Source organism: Netta rufina, assembly GCF_964035555.1.
Source record: "Netta rufina genome assembly, chromosome: 3".
Lineage (NCBI taxonomy): Eukaryota > Metazoa > Chordata > Aves > Anseriformes > Anatidae > Netta > Netta rufina.
The window spans coordinates 33,938,208-33,956,679 of NC_140125.1; the positions used below are offsets into that span (position 1 = coordinate 33,938,208).

An 18,472-nucleotide genomic window follows, 5' to 3' on the forward strand; every position below is an offset into this window, starting at 1 on the left:
TTCCCCAGAATTGTAATTATAACCTAATAAACAAATAAAATTCCTTCTGAGACATCTTTGGGCCTACTGAAATAAACAGTAGTGAGTTAGCAAAATAGCTTGTGAGGTATTACTGAAATTTTTCTTAAGGAAGGAAAGACAGTTCTTTTGCCTAAAATACATCAGTTATGATTAAATACTTTTCTGTATTTCAGGTTCTTGCCAGTTACATAAACCCTGCAGGGAGTACATCGAATGGAGAGACCCAAAGTAGCCATGAAGGTAGAGGACAGAACAGCAGCGCGCTCCCATCCGTTCTCCTGGAGCTGCTCAGTCAGTCTTGCCTCATTCCAGCAATGTCGTCATACCTCCGCAACGACTCAGGTAACATGCCATTCTCTCCTTCTACATCAGAGATATCTTATGTCTGTCAAGTAAGTGTCAAGAAAACAGTGCAGTTTATATGAACAGCAGGTAGCTCTGGCTGGTTTCAGTATGTTTGCCATTTTAGAACTGTACTAATGGAACATTCACTTCAGCCTTAGATAAGAAAACAGCATTTACAATCGTTCGTTGAAATATTCATTTGTTCTAAATGCCTACACTTGGTTGGTTTAGTAAATTAGAAATTCAATTCTTAAACTGCTGAAATTTGGATTTTTGTTCAGATGCTTTGTAAAGATGGATTTACTCCATGAATAGTAGAGGCTGTTCTTCCAAATGTGAATAACTTGGTTTTGGACCTTATTTTGCCTCCCCTGACAGACATATTGTCATATTATTGCAGTTCTTTTGGATTGCAATTGTGTTTTGTGGTGAGATGAATTTCTTGAAACAATGTCATAGCTTCTTGGTGAATTACATAGTATGTTTCCTCTCCAGAGGTAAAAGAGAGCTCTGTGTCTTAAGTGGCCACAAAACTACACAGAACTAAAACAAGCACGTGGCTCTTTTAATCTGTGGTAACTAGGGCGTTACATAATCTTCTATGATGGAGTAGAAGTAGTTCAAAAAGTCTGCTGGGGCCTTACAGTAAAAATAAAAACACAAATATATTTTACTTGCCAGTCCGCAGTTTGACACATCTCCCTGATTTTATAATGAATTTGTTGGTTCTGTTTTCCACATATTACAGTGAGGAAAATGAACTACGTAGCTTATACACCAGGCCCATTATTGCAAATGAAAATCTAATGTAAAACAGTAAAATAAATGATAAAGTGAAACAATAAAGAAAAGTAATCTTTTTCACAGACATTCATAAAATTGTCTGTTGTTGAGGTAGAAATGAAAAGTCATAGATAGACCTAGCAGAAATAGTCTGTTATCTAAAGGATGAGACCATTGGTTCAGAGTTGTAGATGAATCACAGCTGTTGAAATTGCTTTTTGCTGTTTTCAATAGAAAAACGTATCTGTATAAGTCACCTTTAACTGGGGAAGAACAGTCAGATACTGATAGAAGAGATGAGATATGTGGCTAGTAGAGAGAAGCTGGGACTAGTTCAGCTTTCAGAGACAGTTTGTTTTCCCAAAGCACAAAGAAAAGGAACAGGCTCAGTGAGAAATGTTTGTTTTCGGTGTTTTATTGGACTTACTGCTATGGTGGTTGTCGGGGATATTCCAATGTTATGGCTGTGAATTAACAATTAGTACAGAGGGAACAACGTAGATGCTTCCTGCGTTTTCATAAATGGATGTGTAGCTCTTAAAGTAGCCACTAAGCTAATGTTAGAGCAAGTCAAAACCTTTCTCTTTAGAGAAACGCCATTATCTACTACTCTAGTTCCAAATTTGCAAAGGCTGAGATTATTTCTATTGGAATTTAGAACTCTAAAATCACAAGGCTTGTTATGCTTAATGCATTGATCCAAGCAATATAGTCTTGAAAGCTTCCTGCTGTATTTGATCAGTGTTCTCTGCTTAAAACTATCATTATCAATGTTCTTCTTGATTTAAAAAAAAAAAAAAAAAAAAAAAAGTTTTGCAGGCTTGTATCAGTCAAGCTTATCTTTGAAAGCATAATGGGATACCAGTAAGAGAGGGAACTGTGGAAGTAGGCACAACTTCTGGAAAGAATGCCTTCTCGTCATGAATAGTTGAGTCAGATGCATTTAGTTTGAAAGTAATCCCTGAAAATGGTTTGTCTCAGTGATAGCCAGGCATAATTCCAATGCACTAATTGCTGTTTAGTTCTCACATTGAGTGTGAGTTGCAGGTGATGCTGGGCTTCTAGATGTCACTAGCAGGGTGTCAGGAGACTTAGCTGACAGAGAGAGCCTGGCTGTTGCAAGAGACATGGAACTTGAGAAGCTCTGGAGCAGTGTTAAGCTCTGATGCAATGCCCAAGACTGAAAAAGTACCTTAACTAATTAATGTATTTATAGCTGAAACATTGGAAATGTGGAAGTTTTGACTTGTTTTTAATTAAATCTTAAAGGCTAGTGTGATGTATTAGAACAGATTTGAGTCATTTGTGTTAGGTTGAAATTAAATCGAAAAGGTCTTCTCCAGGTTGAATTCTTAGCTATTCTCTAATGGAGATAGGGCTGAATGCTTACCAAGTAGGAGTAGAAAAGGAAATAGTGTTAGTAAAGCTCATGAACGTGGCCTTCTAGTTTTCAGACCAGTGTACCTTCTGCTATCAACTGTACTTTCATGTGGAAAAAGCAGGTAACTGTATTTTTCTTGTAACTTGCTGGACTGAGAAATTAGGACACTGCACGCAGAATGCTAATAGAGTGTTCCCAGGTTCTGGCACCCCATCAGGAACAGGCTGTGCTGAGGAAACTGCTGACAGAAAATAGCAATTTTCAGCAACTCTGTAACTTTCTGAGACTTGAATGGATGCTTGTGGGACCAGTTAAAGGTTACCCTTATTCTGGAGGTATTCTTTTGGTAGATTTTGTGTTTTGCTGGAGATCATTGAAATAACAGTGATCTTCACATATACCTCTCCATATGCATAAAATTATGTGAGGAACTTTTTTATATAAAGAAATACATGCAATGAAGAGTCTGGATTTGCTGTGTCCCTTTGTTGCACAGTAGGCTGATAGCATCATCCCGATACAAGATTGTAAGTATTTTGGTATTGATGAAAATTTTGTAGTGAGCTCACGTATGTCCAGCTAGCTGCCGGTATGCTACATTCTGCTTGCAAAGTTTTGGCAAAATTCTTGAACAGGTCCAATATCAGAATATAAAATTAGCCTTTAATACGTTTAGAAATTTATTTCGGGTTTTTGCTGCTTTAAATATATTTTGCCATCCCTGCTCAGTTTGTCCAAAACATACAGATAACAATCGGACTAGATTGTTACCTAGATTGCTCTAGATAAAAGGAATATTAATCAGATGAAGAGTGCTTGCGTATCATCTAATCGCTTAGAAACCTCACCTTGAAGCAGATCTTTGCAAACCAGACTGCTCTGTCACATTCTGCGGCTTCATCTGCATCAGAGTAAGGTGATTGTGAAGTCCTTGAAAATCGCGAACTGACCACTTGCATTAATTTCCATAATTGCTTTTTTTTTGTCCAGAAGGAAGGTTTATCTGTCTATGAAGGACTTTTCCTTACTGCACAAGACAGATCATATCACTAGTCACAAGGAAGAATATCTGCTGTGATCCTCACCCTGTTTCTTGAACATTTTTTCCTTTGTGGCATATCTTATGGCATTATTGGGGTCTTTGTTATCTTCCATTTCATAAATGAAAACAAGTTTATCACTGTAGTATGGCAAGATTTTTCTTACTACACTTGTGTGCATTCCTAAAGACTTAATTCATGTTCACATTTGTAAAATTGATGTAATTCTTAACTTCTGTGTCACAGAACATCTAGCATGTATTCATTACTGAGCATTTATGCACATTTCACACCAAAAGCTATCATGCAAAAACCTTTTCACTGCTGTCTTGTATATATGATGTTTCATTTGAACTAATTATCATTTAAGAACTTAAAACATGACCATTTCTCTCCTTGAACACAATGTTCAACAATAAAATTTGCACCCTACAAGAGGTTCGCAGCAAACATGACCATCAGGTTCTAACTGGAGTACATGGTTATCTAGAAGCTCTAGACTTCGCTGGTAAAAGTGAGTTACTTGATTGGTGGACTTAGCTTGTATTAATCCTCATAAACCTATTATTTACTGAGAAGGAGAGAGTGAATTACAATAACAGGTAGATTCTTCTCGCTTAGAAATGCGGTCACACTAGTTTCTCCCTAAACCAGTAACTAGCAAGCCCCAAGATGACTTAACCTTGTTTAAAGCCCAGGGAAGTGATTTCTTACCACCTCTTTCCTGGAAGACAAACTTCATGGTAAGTCACAGAATTCTGCCTGAATTATTTGCTGGAATTGCCAGGCTTGTGAAGCAGGTTGTGCTGTGCTTTTTAGCTGGCATTTTCTTGCGGCCCTTTCTTCACGTGCCCGCCTCTTAGTCTCCTTTCCTTCTTCAGTGGACAAAGATTCCATGTGATGTGGTTAGCGTGGTGGTGTTAGATCCAGCTCAGTCTTCATGGGTTTGACTGCAGAGGAGAGATAACATATTTCTATGGGAAGGCTTTAGGAAAAAGATTGTGTTCACAGCCTGCTCCACTTTGTAACAATCCAGTATTTACTTTTAATGCACCTTTCACTATTAATCAAGTCCTGTAGCATCCTGGATTTGTGGATTCATTAGCAGTCGGGCTATTTCATTCCGCTGCCAAATACCTTATTTATGTATGTAGTACACACGATGTACAAATCTGTTGAAGGTGAACATACTGAATTCATTTTCTGCCTCTTGATATATCTTTGTTGAGGCTTTGTCTATTAAAGTCATTCTTTTCAGGCCTATCCTCCTCACCTTAGAGGTTGAATTGCACTAGATTTCCTGCTGAAGTATTTATTTTGTATTAATCATACTTGTCCTCAAGACATTATACGGTGTTGGTTTGCTCTCTGCAAAGTAGTCTGTTCCTGCTCGACTGACAAGGCTGAGTACCTTCAGAAGCCTGTGTTCCCTAATGGGGCTCTGAAGTTGGTACATTGAGTTCATTCATTCAAGAGTACCACGTCTCTACATCTTTATTCACAATCTGACGAAGGTGTGAGGGTACTACTGCAGTGTAAGCATTGAATCTTCATGAAATTCTGCTTTTCCCTGACAGTATATAATAAAAGGTATTGCTGTTAAGATTTTTTTTTCAGACTTTTATGCATATATTTCATTGAAGTTATAATCACTGGATCTGTAAATCAGAGCTTCTTGACGTAAAACTAGACTTAGGTCTGCATGAGCACGGAGATGTAAGATTTAAGAGATGGTATCAGACTACTGTTTCAAAACAAAATGTAACTCATATACAGGGGCAAGCCTTGTGATCATTTTACCCCGTACTTTCCTTCAAAAAGACAAGGCCTGTATAATACGCAAAATCAGAAGCATAATGACAGCTTAGGTAGACAGTATATAATTAACCAAATTAAAAACTCAGCTAGTTTTCATTAATGTTAATGAACTCGTTCATTGGTAAAGCAGTGATCCTGGACCTCTGCCACAGATGGTTCTAACTTTGGGAATGCTTTTTATCTGTTGTGCTGTCGAGATGCTTACAAAAAAGGTGCAGTGTCTCACTCCAGCAGTGGTGTACTAATCAAGTCACAATTTGGAGAAGTGTCATGCACTGAAATGACATGAAATGCAAGTATTTGTTTATTTCACGGAACTGACAAGTTTTAAGTAACTTCAGGATCAAAATAAACAGTAGTTTCTCCCTGAACTTCTGTTCAGTTTTCAGGTTCTCCTAACTTCTCATTTTAAACCCCATCTCAAATAACCTTGTGTTATGAGATTAATGTGGTAATATCCACAGATATACTGTTTAAGTAGTACATTAAAAAAATACTGTATTTTGTAGATCTAAATAAACATGAATAACCCACATAACTTCTTTTCAATACATCTTAGTTTTACAAAATACTGTGGTGCTTCATATACTGAAAATGAATATACAACACCAGAGATTTTCTGTGGACTATGGACAGTGAATAAGATTTTTGTCTGCATGTTCCCTTCCAGTGCAGCCTCAGCTCAGTTCGTCATTTCTTCTAGATGAGCCAGTATTGACTCAGAGTAGCAAAACCAGAATATACCATCTTCCACCTCACTCCTCTATAAATCAGTGTGTTATAGTATAGTTTTTGTAACTGACTGAAATACCACTGCCAAGCTCTTTCTGTTAAAGATCCCTGACCTCAGTCTATGCATTTGCTTGTTAAGAACTGGTTTTCAAAGGCTCAGTTGGTTAAGTAGTTATGAGGGTCTATACAGTAATAAGCTGTTATCCATACAATAGATGTATTTATTTGCTGTCATTTTTATGGAGGGATGGATTTAGCTTTGCAGAGCTGACTTTCAGAAATGCAGCTCCTCTGTTCTTCTTGTGGCACGTGTAATACAAGAACAGTAGTTATTAGCCTCCCTCCCCCCCCCTTTGTGTGTGTGTGTTTTCTCTGTTGTATTTTTAATCCTAAGCCCTCAAAAGTAGCTTTTCTGTTAGAAGAAATATGTGGGATATATTCATGTATACAAAAATTCCTATGATCTCACTGTCTGCAGCTTTGGATTTAGTTCAAAGCCATACATGGCCTTAATTTGAAACGTAGAACTAGTGTAATGAATTTCAGTAGACTAATAGTATGTACCATGAAGTATGCATGAGAGTTGCAATTCTGGGCCTAAACCATTAGCCGTACAAAAAGGAAAGGACCTGGTCCAGAGAGAACATGTTCTTCTGGGAAATGCTGTTAGGCTGTTTTCCATACAAAACCAGGAATCCTTTGTGATACGTTTTATTTTACTTGAAAATAAGCAATAGGATAAAAACATGGAAGTTGTATTTGACTTACATTAAACACATTCTAAAATCGGCGATATGGAAAATGTCATTTACTTTTTTTTTTTCTTTTGGAGAATATGTATTAGAGTATCATTGTAATTTATAATATTTCTTAAAAGAAGTACTAAAACTCTTCTTTACTTTTTTACACCACTTTAAAGGATTTTTAATTAGAAAAGCACATCATCAATATAGCATGATTTCAAATACAGATTTGATCAAGGCAAGAAAAATCTAACCTTTTCCAGCTTTCCACAAGACTGACAAAAATGCTGCAGAATATAGCTAGTAGTTAAAATTTTGCTTATAGTATTACAATTTTTTGGTATAACAGTGTTCCTGTTTCCACACTTATTACACATCAGTGTAGATTTTAAGCCTAAATTATGGTGATTTAAAAATAAAACCCTTTTGTCTGTTTTCTGGTCTCAGCTATGAAGAGACATATTGCACAAAACTACAGAAAGCATCACGGGGCTTGCTTGTATGTATTCGTATATTTAATTAATCTCTTTCTATGTTCTGATTGTTCTCACTGCTTTTCTGCTTGTATTTCTTGTGCCTTGCGTGTTTGTTGGCAATAAAATAGTGCCATCTCGGTTTCCACTATTAGACTTTCATCTTTTATCAGTGAGAAATTGAATATTGTCTGTCTTCATTTACATAATTTAGCACCCTAGCTGGGCTCACAGATACATTTAGCAGTCATTGTTGCAGTGCCCTTAGCCAGGCACTTTGCTCTGGAATGTTATTGATATTATTGTCAGACTGTTTTGGTTTGTTTGGTTTTTTTTGCTTTAAATTTAGAAATCATCCTTACTGTCGCTGGTTTTTGCACTGTGTGCTATGCAGTTAATGTTCAAAAATGCCATCAAAGCGTAGTGTAGATGTACACAAAAACAATAACAAATAAATTGAGCACAGTTCCAATAATTCCAAGCAGTGCTAGAATAGATTCTTCTTTTTCCTCCTTCTCCTCTCGCCTTTTTACATCCTCCAGTGTTGTGATGGCAGAGGTCCCCATTTTTCCTGCAAATATCTTCACCAGTATTCTGGCAGCTAGCTAGAAGAAAGAAAACAAATGGTAAATCTGGTCTGACGAACGTGCAAGCTTTGATCTTTTTAAATGCAATTCTGTACTTCTTTACAAAATATTTATTATTTCGGTGTTTGTTGAGTTGTATTTATCTTCTGTTTCTTTATGTATGGCCATGTAGGCGTTAGAAGTAATTGTTCTGGAGATGCAGATCAGGTAGGAGTGAAAAATAGCTTGATGCTTCAAGCTAATTAATATGCCTGATTATAAAAGAAATTTAAAATTTGTCTTTAAACAGCAGCTAATTTGTTTCTTTCTGAAACATCACATAGATGAAAGCAGGTATGTGGGCATTGTCAAATGCTCTGAAATGCCTGGAGAGATGATGTGAATTTTCAGCTGTTAAATATTTCACTGTCACAGTACAAAACCAGTTGCAAATATTCATGTCTGCTGCTTCCGAACATGGAAAACATGCCTCTTTAACACAGTATCTCACTCTGTTTTGACCAGTGAGCCATAAGCAGGCAATTGCAGGTGAGGTCTTCCCCTTTTACTTGTTTAACAGATCAGCTTTTGGACATGCATGCAACAGCAAACATTGAACAGAAAACGTCTGTCTTTTCAAATGTAAAGGTTATTGCTATTATATATGCTTATTACTGCAGTATGCCAAAGGACGGTAGTACTTTCATAGTAGCAGAATACTGTGCAGCCTGAGGACTTCAGCTAGATATTTACAGATGCGTGTATGATTTATTACCTTTTTTGTTGAAAAAGTGAGGTTGACAGGTCATCTCTATTACTTAGCTGTTCTTGTACTCTTAATTGACAGTCAAATATCCTCTAGAAATACATTCCATGTAAAATTATGCTGTTTGGCAGCTGAAATGTTGACGCTATCTATAATTTGTTCTGCTATTCTAGCCTTATTGATCAGAAAATTCTAATCTTAAACTAAAATTTGATTGGGCTTTCTACTAGTTCAGATAACTCACGTTTAGTGAAGCTTTGCAATCACATTTTATAGTGCTACAGCGTTTTTCTCTTCTGGCAAACATCTTTAATCATTGATGATAAACCTATTTCTGCTGTGAGTCTAATTAAAGCCATCAGCTTAGAGCATATCTCATACCCAGAAAGGTAACAAAAAAAAAAAAAAAAAGATGTTTCTTACCCTACATTGCATCAGGAATAAAATGTCATCAGACATGCTTCTTACTCGTAGATTCAGTGGCAAACCAGGCTTTTTTCTTCATGAAGGGGCTGCTCTCCTCACTCAGACAGACCAGCTAGGAGCATGAACAGTTCCTTGATGAAGAAGTTTAACGGCGAGGATAATAACGTTGCCGAATCTTCCAAATGACTGGCCTTCTGCCTCAGTAATCCACTAACGCCAAGTGTAGTCAAAAACAGCAAAACCCTTTCTGGTAATGATCCTCACTGTTGACTAATTCTCATTAAAATGAGGATTTTTTTTTTCCTGGATGATGCAAAGCAACGACATGCATGCTGTTTGCTTTTGCCTTAAAAAAAAAAAAAAAAAAAAAAAAGGGAAAAAAAGGAAAAAAAAAAAAAAGAAACAGCTCCTGCTTTATTCAATTGTATTTAGTTATTTATTAAGACTTCAAAAAAAACCAGCAGCCTTTGATTTACTCTCAGTGGCAGCCGTCTGAAGAGGCTTCTCACGTTGCCATGCTGTAATTCCAAATGCAGCGCGCTACGTGCAGTCACACTATGGCATTTTAGTCCAGGCTGAGAAGGGCTGAGAAGAAGGAGCCTGTTCCAGTGGCGGCCGTGTAAACGCTGTCACACACCTGCATTCAGAGGCTCTGCAAATAATTCCAAGGTATTCTTCGGAGCATTGCATAACTTAGCCCGGCAAATCTGAAGAGAGGAATGACAGCGGCTTCAGTTGCACACTGTGGCGAGCTGTGACATTGATTAAACATGCAGTTGGCACTCACTGAATAAAGAAGGAGCTACGAGGCACCCTTGCAGACGGCGAGTTGCATAACAATGTGCGCTGGCTCTGCTGGTTCATTGTCAGGCCGGGCACATTTTCATCCTGCAACAGCAGCGAAAGTGTGCGGCGTGGTGAGGAGTGGAGTTAACTGTACTTCGGGGTTTTCTGATGAAGTGCTGCATGACAAATAGTGACATTAAGGCATTCAAGCTGAAACAGTGTTTCTGCCTTTTGTCTTTTTATGCTTTGTTTGACAAGCAATTGTTTCTAAGGGAAATGCTGCTTCTAAGGCTTTCCCTTTTTGTATTCACCACCGAAGAATGCAGGTTGGTGCGTAATTAATGAAGGTGCAGACTTGCAGACAAATGCTCCTGTTCTGATTTCGCAGGAAGCAGTAACTCAGATTCTTCCTAGGTAAATCAAAGAGGTTTTTTCGCCTGTGCCATTGCAGAGGGAGGGGGAAGCTCTCTTCTTCCCAATCTCTACAGAGGATAAACCACATTTCTAATCGCCTCTGCAGGTAGCTGTGCTTCAAATGACTTTATCAGTCACTTTGTTCTATGAAGGCTAATAACACAATGTATTTTTCTTGAAACAGTGCATAGTTTCTTGATATGAAGGAAAATGTATTTTAGCTATCTTGAAAAGCCTACTTGAAAAAAGCCTTTGCAAAATCAACCACTTCAAAGTTCCAACGCTCAAAAAAGCTTATGCGTATGAAAAATCATAATTACATGGACTTCAATCAGTAGAAATGTAGCTGGAAACCTCGATCACTTTCCAGAACAGCATCTTTTAGAAATTAACAAAGCATTGTTTGAAATTCAGTTTTCAATAATCTTTGTGAGTTTGTATAGAAAGCAAAAGAGGGGAAAATCATTGCTTTTAAACGCTTCCAATTTCAAATTAATATATTCACATATTAAATATTTTTATCATGTTTCTGAAGTGTTTGAGTACACTTGTTTTCTTGGTTTCTTAGTGCTAGACAAAAGTTCACATTTGACATGTGTGTGATCTTAATGTTAAATACCATGTTCGAAGTACCATGCATGGTGTGGTAGTGGTACTTGATCTGCCCCTTATCCTGAGTTTAGTATTGCCTCAGTGAAACTGTTTGACTCTAGATGAAAGGTTTAAAGTATTAGTTTCAATCTCTCCAGCAGAGCTTCTTTAAAATATATTCTAGTATGTATATATCGGCTTGCCTTTTAAGCTGTATTCTGAAAGCCTGCTGCAGCTTCAGTTGTTCCTGGAATTGTTTCCTGTCAATGTTTCTTGAACATATTTCTGTATTCTTTGAGATCCATTTAGAGATTGAAAGATGAGGAAAAATTCACCTGTGTGTTCTGACTGTTCATGTTGCTGAGAGCACCTAACTAATTTAATATTTAAGCCATTATACCACATTAACCCTCACATGTTAAAAACCAAACCCGTTGTGAAAGCAGAGAAACTGTGCAATGTGCATCTTTTATTTAAAGATTAATGATCTACTTGGAGGGTAAGAATCTGTCACCTTGTCAATTTAATATGACTTGGTTTAAAGGATTCAAGGTCAGCAGAAGAATTTTGTGCAATATTGTCAAGTGTAAATGGTGACAACGAAGTAAATTCAGCAGCTGCACTGCCAATAACCAGCTAATTAAGATGTATCCACAGAGAACAGCAAAAGACTCACAAAGTATTTCTTGGCCTGGTTTTTGCCATGGTTGAGCTCTCATATCAGTCTTCCGTTTAAAGAGTTGTGGTGCAGCTGACACTTCAGGGGCTGCACGAACCCGGGGAAACAAATCTCTTTAGGTTCTCTCTGCAAGCAGTCGAGGGGGAGTGACAGCTCCTGCACACTGATTCAGATCCAGCATTCGCCTGGACCTTGGTTTGATGGCCCGTCCATCCTTCCTTTGTATTGAGGTGCGTGTCTGTGCAGAAATGTCATGGTTTGGAGAACAGACCCAGCCAAAAATAGTTCAACAGCACAGTAAGAGGGACGGGGCAGTAGCTGCTTCAGTTGTCAGTGCTGTCAAAGAGTTGCTGTTTCAAGGGGAAAAAAGAAGAAGAAAAAAGTGTCAGTGCTAACGTTTCTTAATTACAGGAACCTTGAGGAGTTCATCTGTATGGGGTGAAAGCTGGTATTTACAAATAATTTCCTTATAGCTACAATGCATCTTCAATGGGAAGAGAAAATTTCACGTGGGATTTTTCATGTGGACTCGAGTGAGTAATACAGGCTTGATTTGAAACGGCCTTGATTTATGCATCAGATTTGATTGTATCTGGAAGATCGGGGAGATATTTTTCATAAAGTAGCATTAGAGTCAGTACATCTTATGTGAGTCGGTAATAAAAGCACCTGTTTTGGGGTGAACATTAAATTACATACTAATTGGGTTTGGTATCCAGAAATACACTAAATTGAATTGTTATTTCCATTTAGGCAAAGCTTTAAAGCACTTGGTAAGACTTTTGGCATCTAATTTATGTAGCATCCCAGAGCAGAGCAAATTCTGTTGATTAGAGGTCATTCTGTTCATTACTGCTGATGTTTGAGCATTTGTATTGCATGGAAATAGACCTCAGGCAATACAAATATATGTCATATTTTAAAGATACTCATACTACAAGAGGGGGTTGCCAGGCCGTCTTGTAAAGACTCAGTGGTACAGATTCAATGATTTACAGTCTTGGACTTTAGAGGATCATTATCCTGCTATACACTGCTGCTGTGGGTAATGTGTCACACCCATAACATCACACTTACAAAAGAAACAAGTACTCTTAACCAAGGTACAATTTTTCTTTTTTCCGCATGCATTTTTATGGATTAATGTAATTTTGTTGTTCATGTACCCTAAGATAATCCTGTATGCCGTATCTTCATTAAAAATGCATATTTTGAGTCAGATATTGTTGCCTTTACAGAGAGCAAATGCTCTGTAGAAGATTGCTAATTATAGCAAAATGTAAATAAAAATTTGAAGGAGAAAATGGAAAGAAAAAAAAAATTAAAAATGTCTAGACTTAAAAATCTGTTTAGGTTAAAAAGCTGTAACAAAATCCAAAAGATCATTCATACATCATTTATCCTTGAAGATTGTTTTCTCTTGTAGTTGTTACATGTTTTCCCTAAGATGCAGGAAAATGCTTGAAATGCAGCAGCAAACGCATCCAGTAGGCAGCGCATTGTGGTTTTCTTCTGTGATGACCTCCACAAACTCCATAGGCAGTTATGAGATCTGATACTTTTTCAGTTTAAATTGCAGAACAACAGAGCAAAGTTATGTCTGTTGGGAGATGCAATAATTAAGATGAACTGGTTAGCCTAACGTGAGCTAGAAGGGGCTATCCATGCCACTTCATCCTCCTTCCTTAGGTTTTGGGGGTTTTGTTTTTTTAATTCTCATGAGAACTACCCATAGCTACTGTTGTTTTTTTTATTTATTTTGTGGGAGTTCCTAGCTTATTTTTTATGATGTAGGTGACAAGCAATGCCTTTGAGTCAGCAGCGATGGATGGTGTCGTTAGTTTGAGCCAGTTTTCCAAGTCTTTATTTACCCTGTTGAGAAAAAAAGAACTCAGGTCCTGCGTCTGTAGCAGTGCAGGTTGCTTTTAGATTCCTTATTGTTCTCATTCTCACCTCTTTCATGTGTTTCCTCTTACCACTGATTGGATGATGTTTACGCTTCACCTATGCATCTACATCTTGTAATAATTTTCCTTCTGACTGAGGAACTTCAATGACTTTTTTTTTCTGAGCTCATAACTTAGTTACTGACTGAGAATATCCTTGGAAAAATACAGAATTCTCTCGGAGCGAACTACATAAATTCTTCTAGTTTGTTCCCACGTATCAGTCTTCACTCACCAGAAATTTGTTTGTTGTAATCTCTTACACTTGCTTCAAAATAGTTTGTTATTAAGAAAGCAATTAAAGCTTTATAAATGCCACCCAAAGTAGTTTGACCCTGGGAGTAATACCAGTTCTTCTGTCACAGCCTTTTTTGACACCAACTTCTCTTAGCAGCAGTCAAGATCAACTGCTGCTTTGCTGTCTGTGAATATGGTCAGAATGGATACCAGTATTTTATCAAGTGGTAAGTTTGCTAGCTCAGCCAGCCTGCCTTTGGAGGGTGTCAAGTGATATGTCCCATATTAGGTTGGGGGGAACTATTTTAATTGCTCTCTTGATGAATGGAAACAACTCAGGAGTCAGTGACTGATGAATGCTGCTGAGGGTAGGGGTGAGGGTTTCAGCCCCAGGCATGGTCTGGATGTGGTGGAAAGAAATGATGGAGAAAAGACAAGGTTTTTTGTTGTTTCTCGTCTCACATAGGACATCAGGCATCTTCATTTTTATCTTTGCTGATATCAAAAAGAATCTCTTATACCTTCAAAAAGTGATTAGTTAATTTTACAATGCTTCAGTGATGATTCAGGGCTGTTCTTTGCTGCTCCAGACTTTTTTTTTGTCAAAAGTATCGGGGACTGTTTCTTCAAATTGGTTTGAGTGTAGGCTGAATGCTTCTGGAGGATAATTAAGGCTTTCAAGTACCAAATTTTTCAGCTGTCATGTTCATAAATTTTGTTGTGTTAGAGGAATCTTAAGTGAATATTGGTCCCTCCTCATGGGCAAGCCAGGAGAGCAGTGAGAACTGATCCTAGTCCAGCAGAGAACAACAGTACCAAAACAAATTCCTTTTTCTCCAAAGGCCTTAAAGCATTTCCCCTGGTGAGTAAGAACAAATCTTGTCCATATGAGTTTCCAGATGACTGCTCTTACTAAAAAATAAAAAAATCTGGAAGATACCACCAGTCACAGCACCTCTTGCTGCATCTCTTTCCTCTGATTTTTCATCTGTACTTGTAAATGGTTTTGCAACAAGACCATGATATGCTCCTCATGAAATCTCTTATTTTCTGTTGCAAAAGAATATGAACGTATGCTTACTGTCTTTTAAAAGCACTTAAAGTATCAGGTTATTTTGTAGTAGATAGTGCTTTTGAAGTAGCACTTCATGAACAGATATTTCTGAAAGTATCAGAACTGGTTATTCACTTGAATGCTTAATAATATCCAATATTTATGAAAGAAAAAAATGTAAAGTTGTTTTTCTAACTCATCTGTGTTGCAGAACATTATTGTAATTTATGGGGAGTCATTAAGAAGTATGTATCAAAACATGGTATTGAGAATTAGAGATGTAACTGGTACGAGGAACAGCGTATCCTGGCTTTCGTTTCTAATTAGGTACTGGATTGTGTGGCAAATAAGACACTTAGTCGTTTGAAGACTAAATCTTACTAGCTCCAAAGAGCTAATTAGATTTTTTTTCCCAATAAATTATTATTTAGCAAAGATCACTGACAAGTTGTAACTTCTACTTCAATCTTTATCTGTTCCAGTACTGCACATTGTTGTAGATTGCTTTTGAACATCAGACCATTAACTAGAGAGCTCTGCACTGATTTACGCAGCTGCTGATGACTTCTGCAGCTGTATATGTGGAACATACTTCAAACTAACTTGCAACCTCTGGCCCCACTCACTTGATCACGGTGAATTAAAGTACATGTTAGATTTTCCATAAGGAAGGGAGTTTTGTGGGCAAAATGGTTGAAAACTTAACAGGTGAGAGATAGAAGGGGTTAAGGCTGGATTTCAGTGGGGCTTCTCACATCACACCTTGTTCTTCTTTCTGCTTTTTGCCTATCTATTTGCTGCCTAATTTCTGTGGAGTAATTTTCAGAAAAACAGTTCTCTGGAATTCACTGTTGGTTTGGTTTGTTTTTTTGTCTATTTTTGTGTGCCTTAAATCACAAAGTTTTTTCCACATGATGACTTAAGTTCCTGAAGGTTCTTTACAGGACAATCCTGATAGTATAAGTAAACAAGGTTGCTTTCTCATTTGGAGACCAATATGAAGTTCTGGACCTCTGTGGTTACAGGATAGTATGATTGTCTTGAAGCACGAGCAACAGACTACTTACGGATCTGTATCTGTCTGCCAAGAACCTGTAATTTTTTTTTATATCCCCTTTGGATCTGCTTAAACATTACTCTTCTGGTACTAATGTGCGGTATATTTTTCTGGCAGACCTTGATGCCTTGCACTCTGCTGTGCAATATGTTTTATGTAAAAGGAAACTAAATTGTGGTGTTTGCCTTCCAAAGATGAGTTATCTTTTTTAATAAGCTTCCTTGATAGAAAGATGTGTAGAAGCTAACAAATCATACTTGTGATGCAGCTGGTGTTCATTTCATTACTGAAGTTAGTTTCTGTATTTTTGTTTTGGGTTATTCACTTGAGAAATAAAAGGTAGGGGCTGTTGTGTGTAAAAGTATTCGGTTTTGGCTGTAAATGTTCCATGAAATTCTCTCTTCACTAGCTTGTGATACCTGTTTAATTTACAAAACCTGATACAGGTCACTGATGAGACTGTTCAACGGATATGGCAGAAAAGTTTCTGCCTTGTTTAAAGTGGAGGGAGTCTATCCCTAAGCTTTCCTGGTCCATCTTATCTCATTACTAAGGCCCATGAGTGTTTAATCCAGCAATTTCTTTTTTCCACTTCAGTAATTGGAAACCCAAACTGGTTGGTATATCCCTGCCTATGGGAGAAGACTGGGAACCTCTGACTGCTAAATGTTATCCTTCAGCACTGCAATTGGTAAAGACATTTGACAAGAGCTTTAAAATTTGAGGTACAACATCGCATCTTTCAAAATTTCCATGGTAACTATTATTGGGGCTCCCATTTTTTCTAATTTTACTTCAGTCTGAACACCTCCAGTGGTTTCATTTAGAGCTGGTAAATGTGGCTGGGAGTACGAGTGCTGGCTGTCTGGAATAGATTGCTCTGCCGTCTGCCACGTGCTGCCAACACATTCACAGATTTTTACTGGAGGCATTAAGAATTAAGATGCCTTTCATCACCTACAGCCTCAGTGCTTTTTTGAAAAGAGACCATTGCATCAGACGACTACATCACGCTAGTGTCCTGTAGTTGCATGTGATACTGCAGAAATGTTGGGGCCACTTCCTTCAGTTTGTTTTCATCCTGTTCTGTTCCTTATTGCTTACTGGGCCATTGTGGTATGCGCAAGAGCCTCCCCAAAGGACAGGAAATAATGCATTTTTAATGTGATTTTTTTTTTCTATATTAGTGGCTTAATCAATCACGTAGCATAATTGAACAAGGTTTTTTGACCAAATTAGCTATCCCTTTCTTTCTGTTGATGTACAGAGCAGCTTGCCATGGTTAGTTTTAGGTATTTTACTTCAGCTTTCCTGAGAAATAGTTCGCTGTACTCAAAGGGCAGAGTTTTAACAGTTCAGAGGCAAGTGGCTCAGCGTGCATTTGAAGAGGAACATAGTGCAACACTGAGTGCTGGCTTTCATTTCAGCAGTTGAAAGTCTCATTTGTTTGGTGAAGTGATAGGTCTTGATTATTCCAGGCAGTAAGTCTCACTGTCACAGCTGTACTTCGTGTGTGGTCTCGTTTTCTCTCCTCTTTTTAAAAATAAAATGTTATAAGCATATCTGGAGTTTCCTATAGTCATATGCAGGCACTTTCATAGTAGCTCTTTTCTTAATCTGAGTCTATTTGTAGTATTGAGTGGAGGTCACAGGAAACATCTCTGTAGCTGAAGCAGTTAGTCTAGAAGACGAGTTGATCTATGGTAGCTTACTTCAACACACACACTCTGGGTTTTTAAAAGTGCTCATATCTTCAGGTCCTCTCTGAGGACAACCTCAGGCTAGCATTCTTCATTAACAAAAGCATATGTTGATTGTTTTTGAGTTAGGGGATGATATGCAAAGGCTCTTGCCATCATGGCCAAGCAAAATGTTTGGATATTTAAGGCAGAATAAAGCAGTCTCCTTGCTGCCACCCAAAGGCACGATCTGGTAGGTATGCCCAATCGTACAGAAAGTTTGCTGTGAAGCACGGAAACTACACTTCACTTCATCCCAATGGGAATGTTGCTATCCTCCGCTGATGGTCTAGGAGTTTGAAGAGAAGACCTGAGTCTTGGCCTTTTTCCATCTGCTGAAGTAATGTCTTTAAAAAAGAAAAAAATGTAATCCTTCACTATCTAATTTTGAATTTCCACGTTGATTTCTGCAGCATGTGCTATGAAATGGCAGATTTCCATCTAATTTTCAATTCCCATCTTACCCTACAATACTAGTGACTGTTTTATGGGCTGGAAGGGGTAACAGTCAGACTGAGGACCATTTCAAGGTGGCTGCTTGCCCACTCGTCTTGCCAAAAATAGTGAAATCACTATTCCTTCTCCCAGCGCAGGGATGATGAAAGCCAGATTAACTTCCTCAAAAATCATGCTTTGTGTTGTCAGAGCAGTAATACCTTTGCTTTCATCTCTGCGGAGTGCCTGCACTTGAGAATTAGCTTCAGCACTTGAGAATTAGCTTCAGTTATCTTGCTTAACTCAATGGTTTATGATTTAGGAATTCAAAAGGGGGGAAGCATGTATTTTGTGCTCTACTAACAGACTCTCAATGACATCTGGGCTGGCAGCAAATGAATGGGCCAACAAATACAGTTACTGTGTAAGAGCAAGAATTT

The 18,472-nt window shown here is 37.8% G+C and overlaps 1 protein-coding gene across 4 annotated transcripts in view; it reads left to right on the top strand.

Annotated features, from left to right (window-relative positions):
- BIRC6 (baculoviral IAP repeat containing 6) overlaps window positions 1-18,472 on the top strand; it is a 176,039-nt gene that overhangs the window by 125,112 nt on the left and 32,455 nt on the right. For all 4 annotated transcript variants that reach the window (XM_084283516.1, XM_084283518.1, XM_084283517.1 and 1 more), the window contains one exon: window positions 195-363. In XM_084283516.1, coding sequence (XP_084139642.1) covers window positions 195-363 — 169 coding nt within the window. The remainder of the gene's footprint in view (window positions 1-194; window positions 364-18,472) is intronic.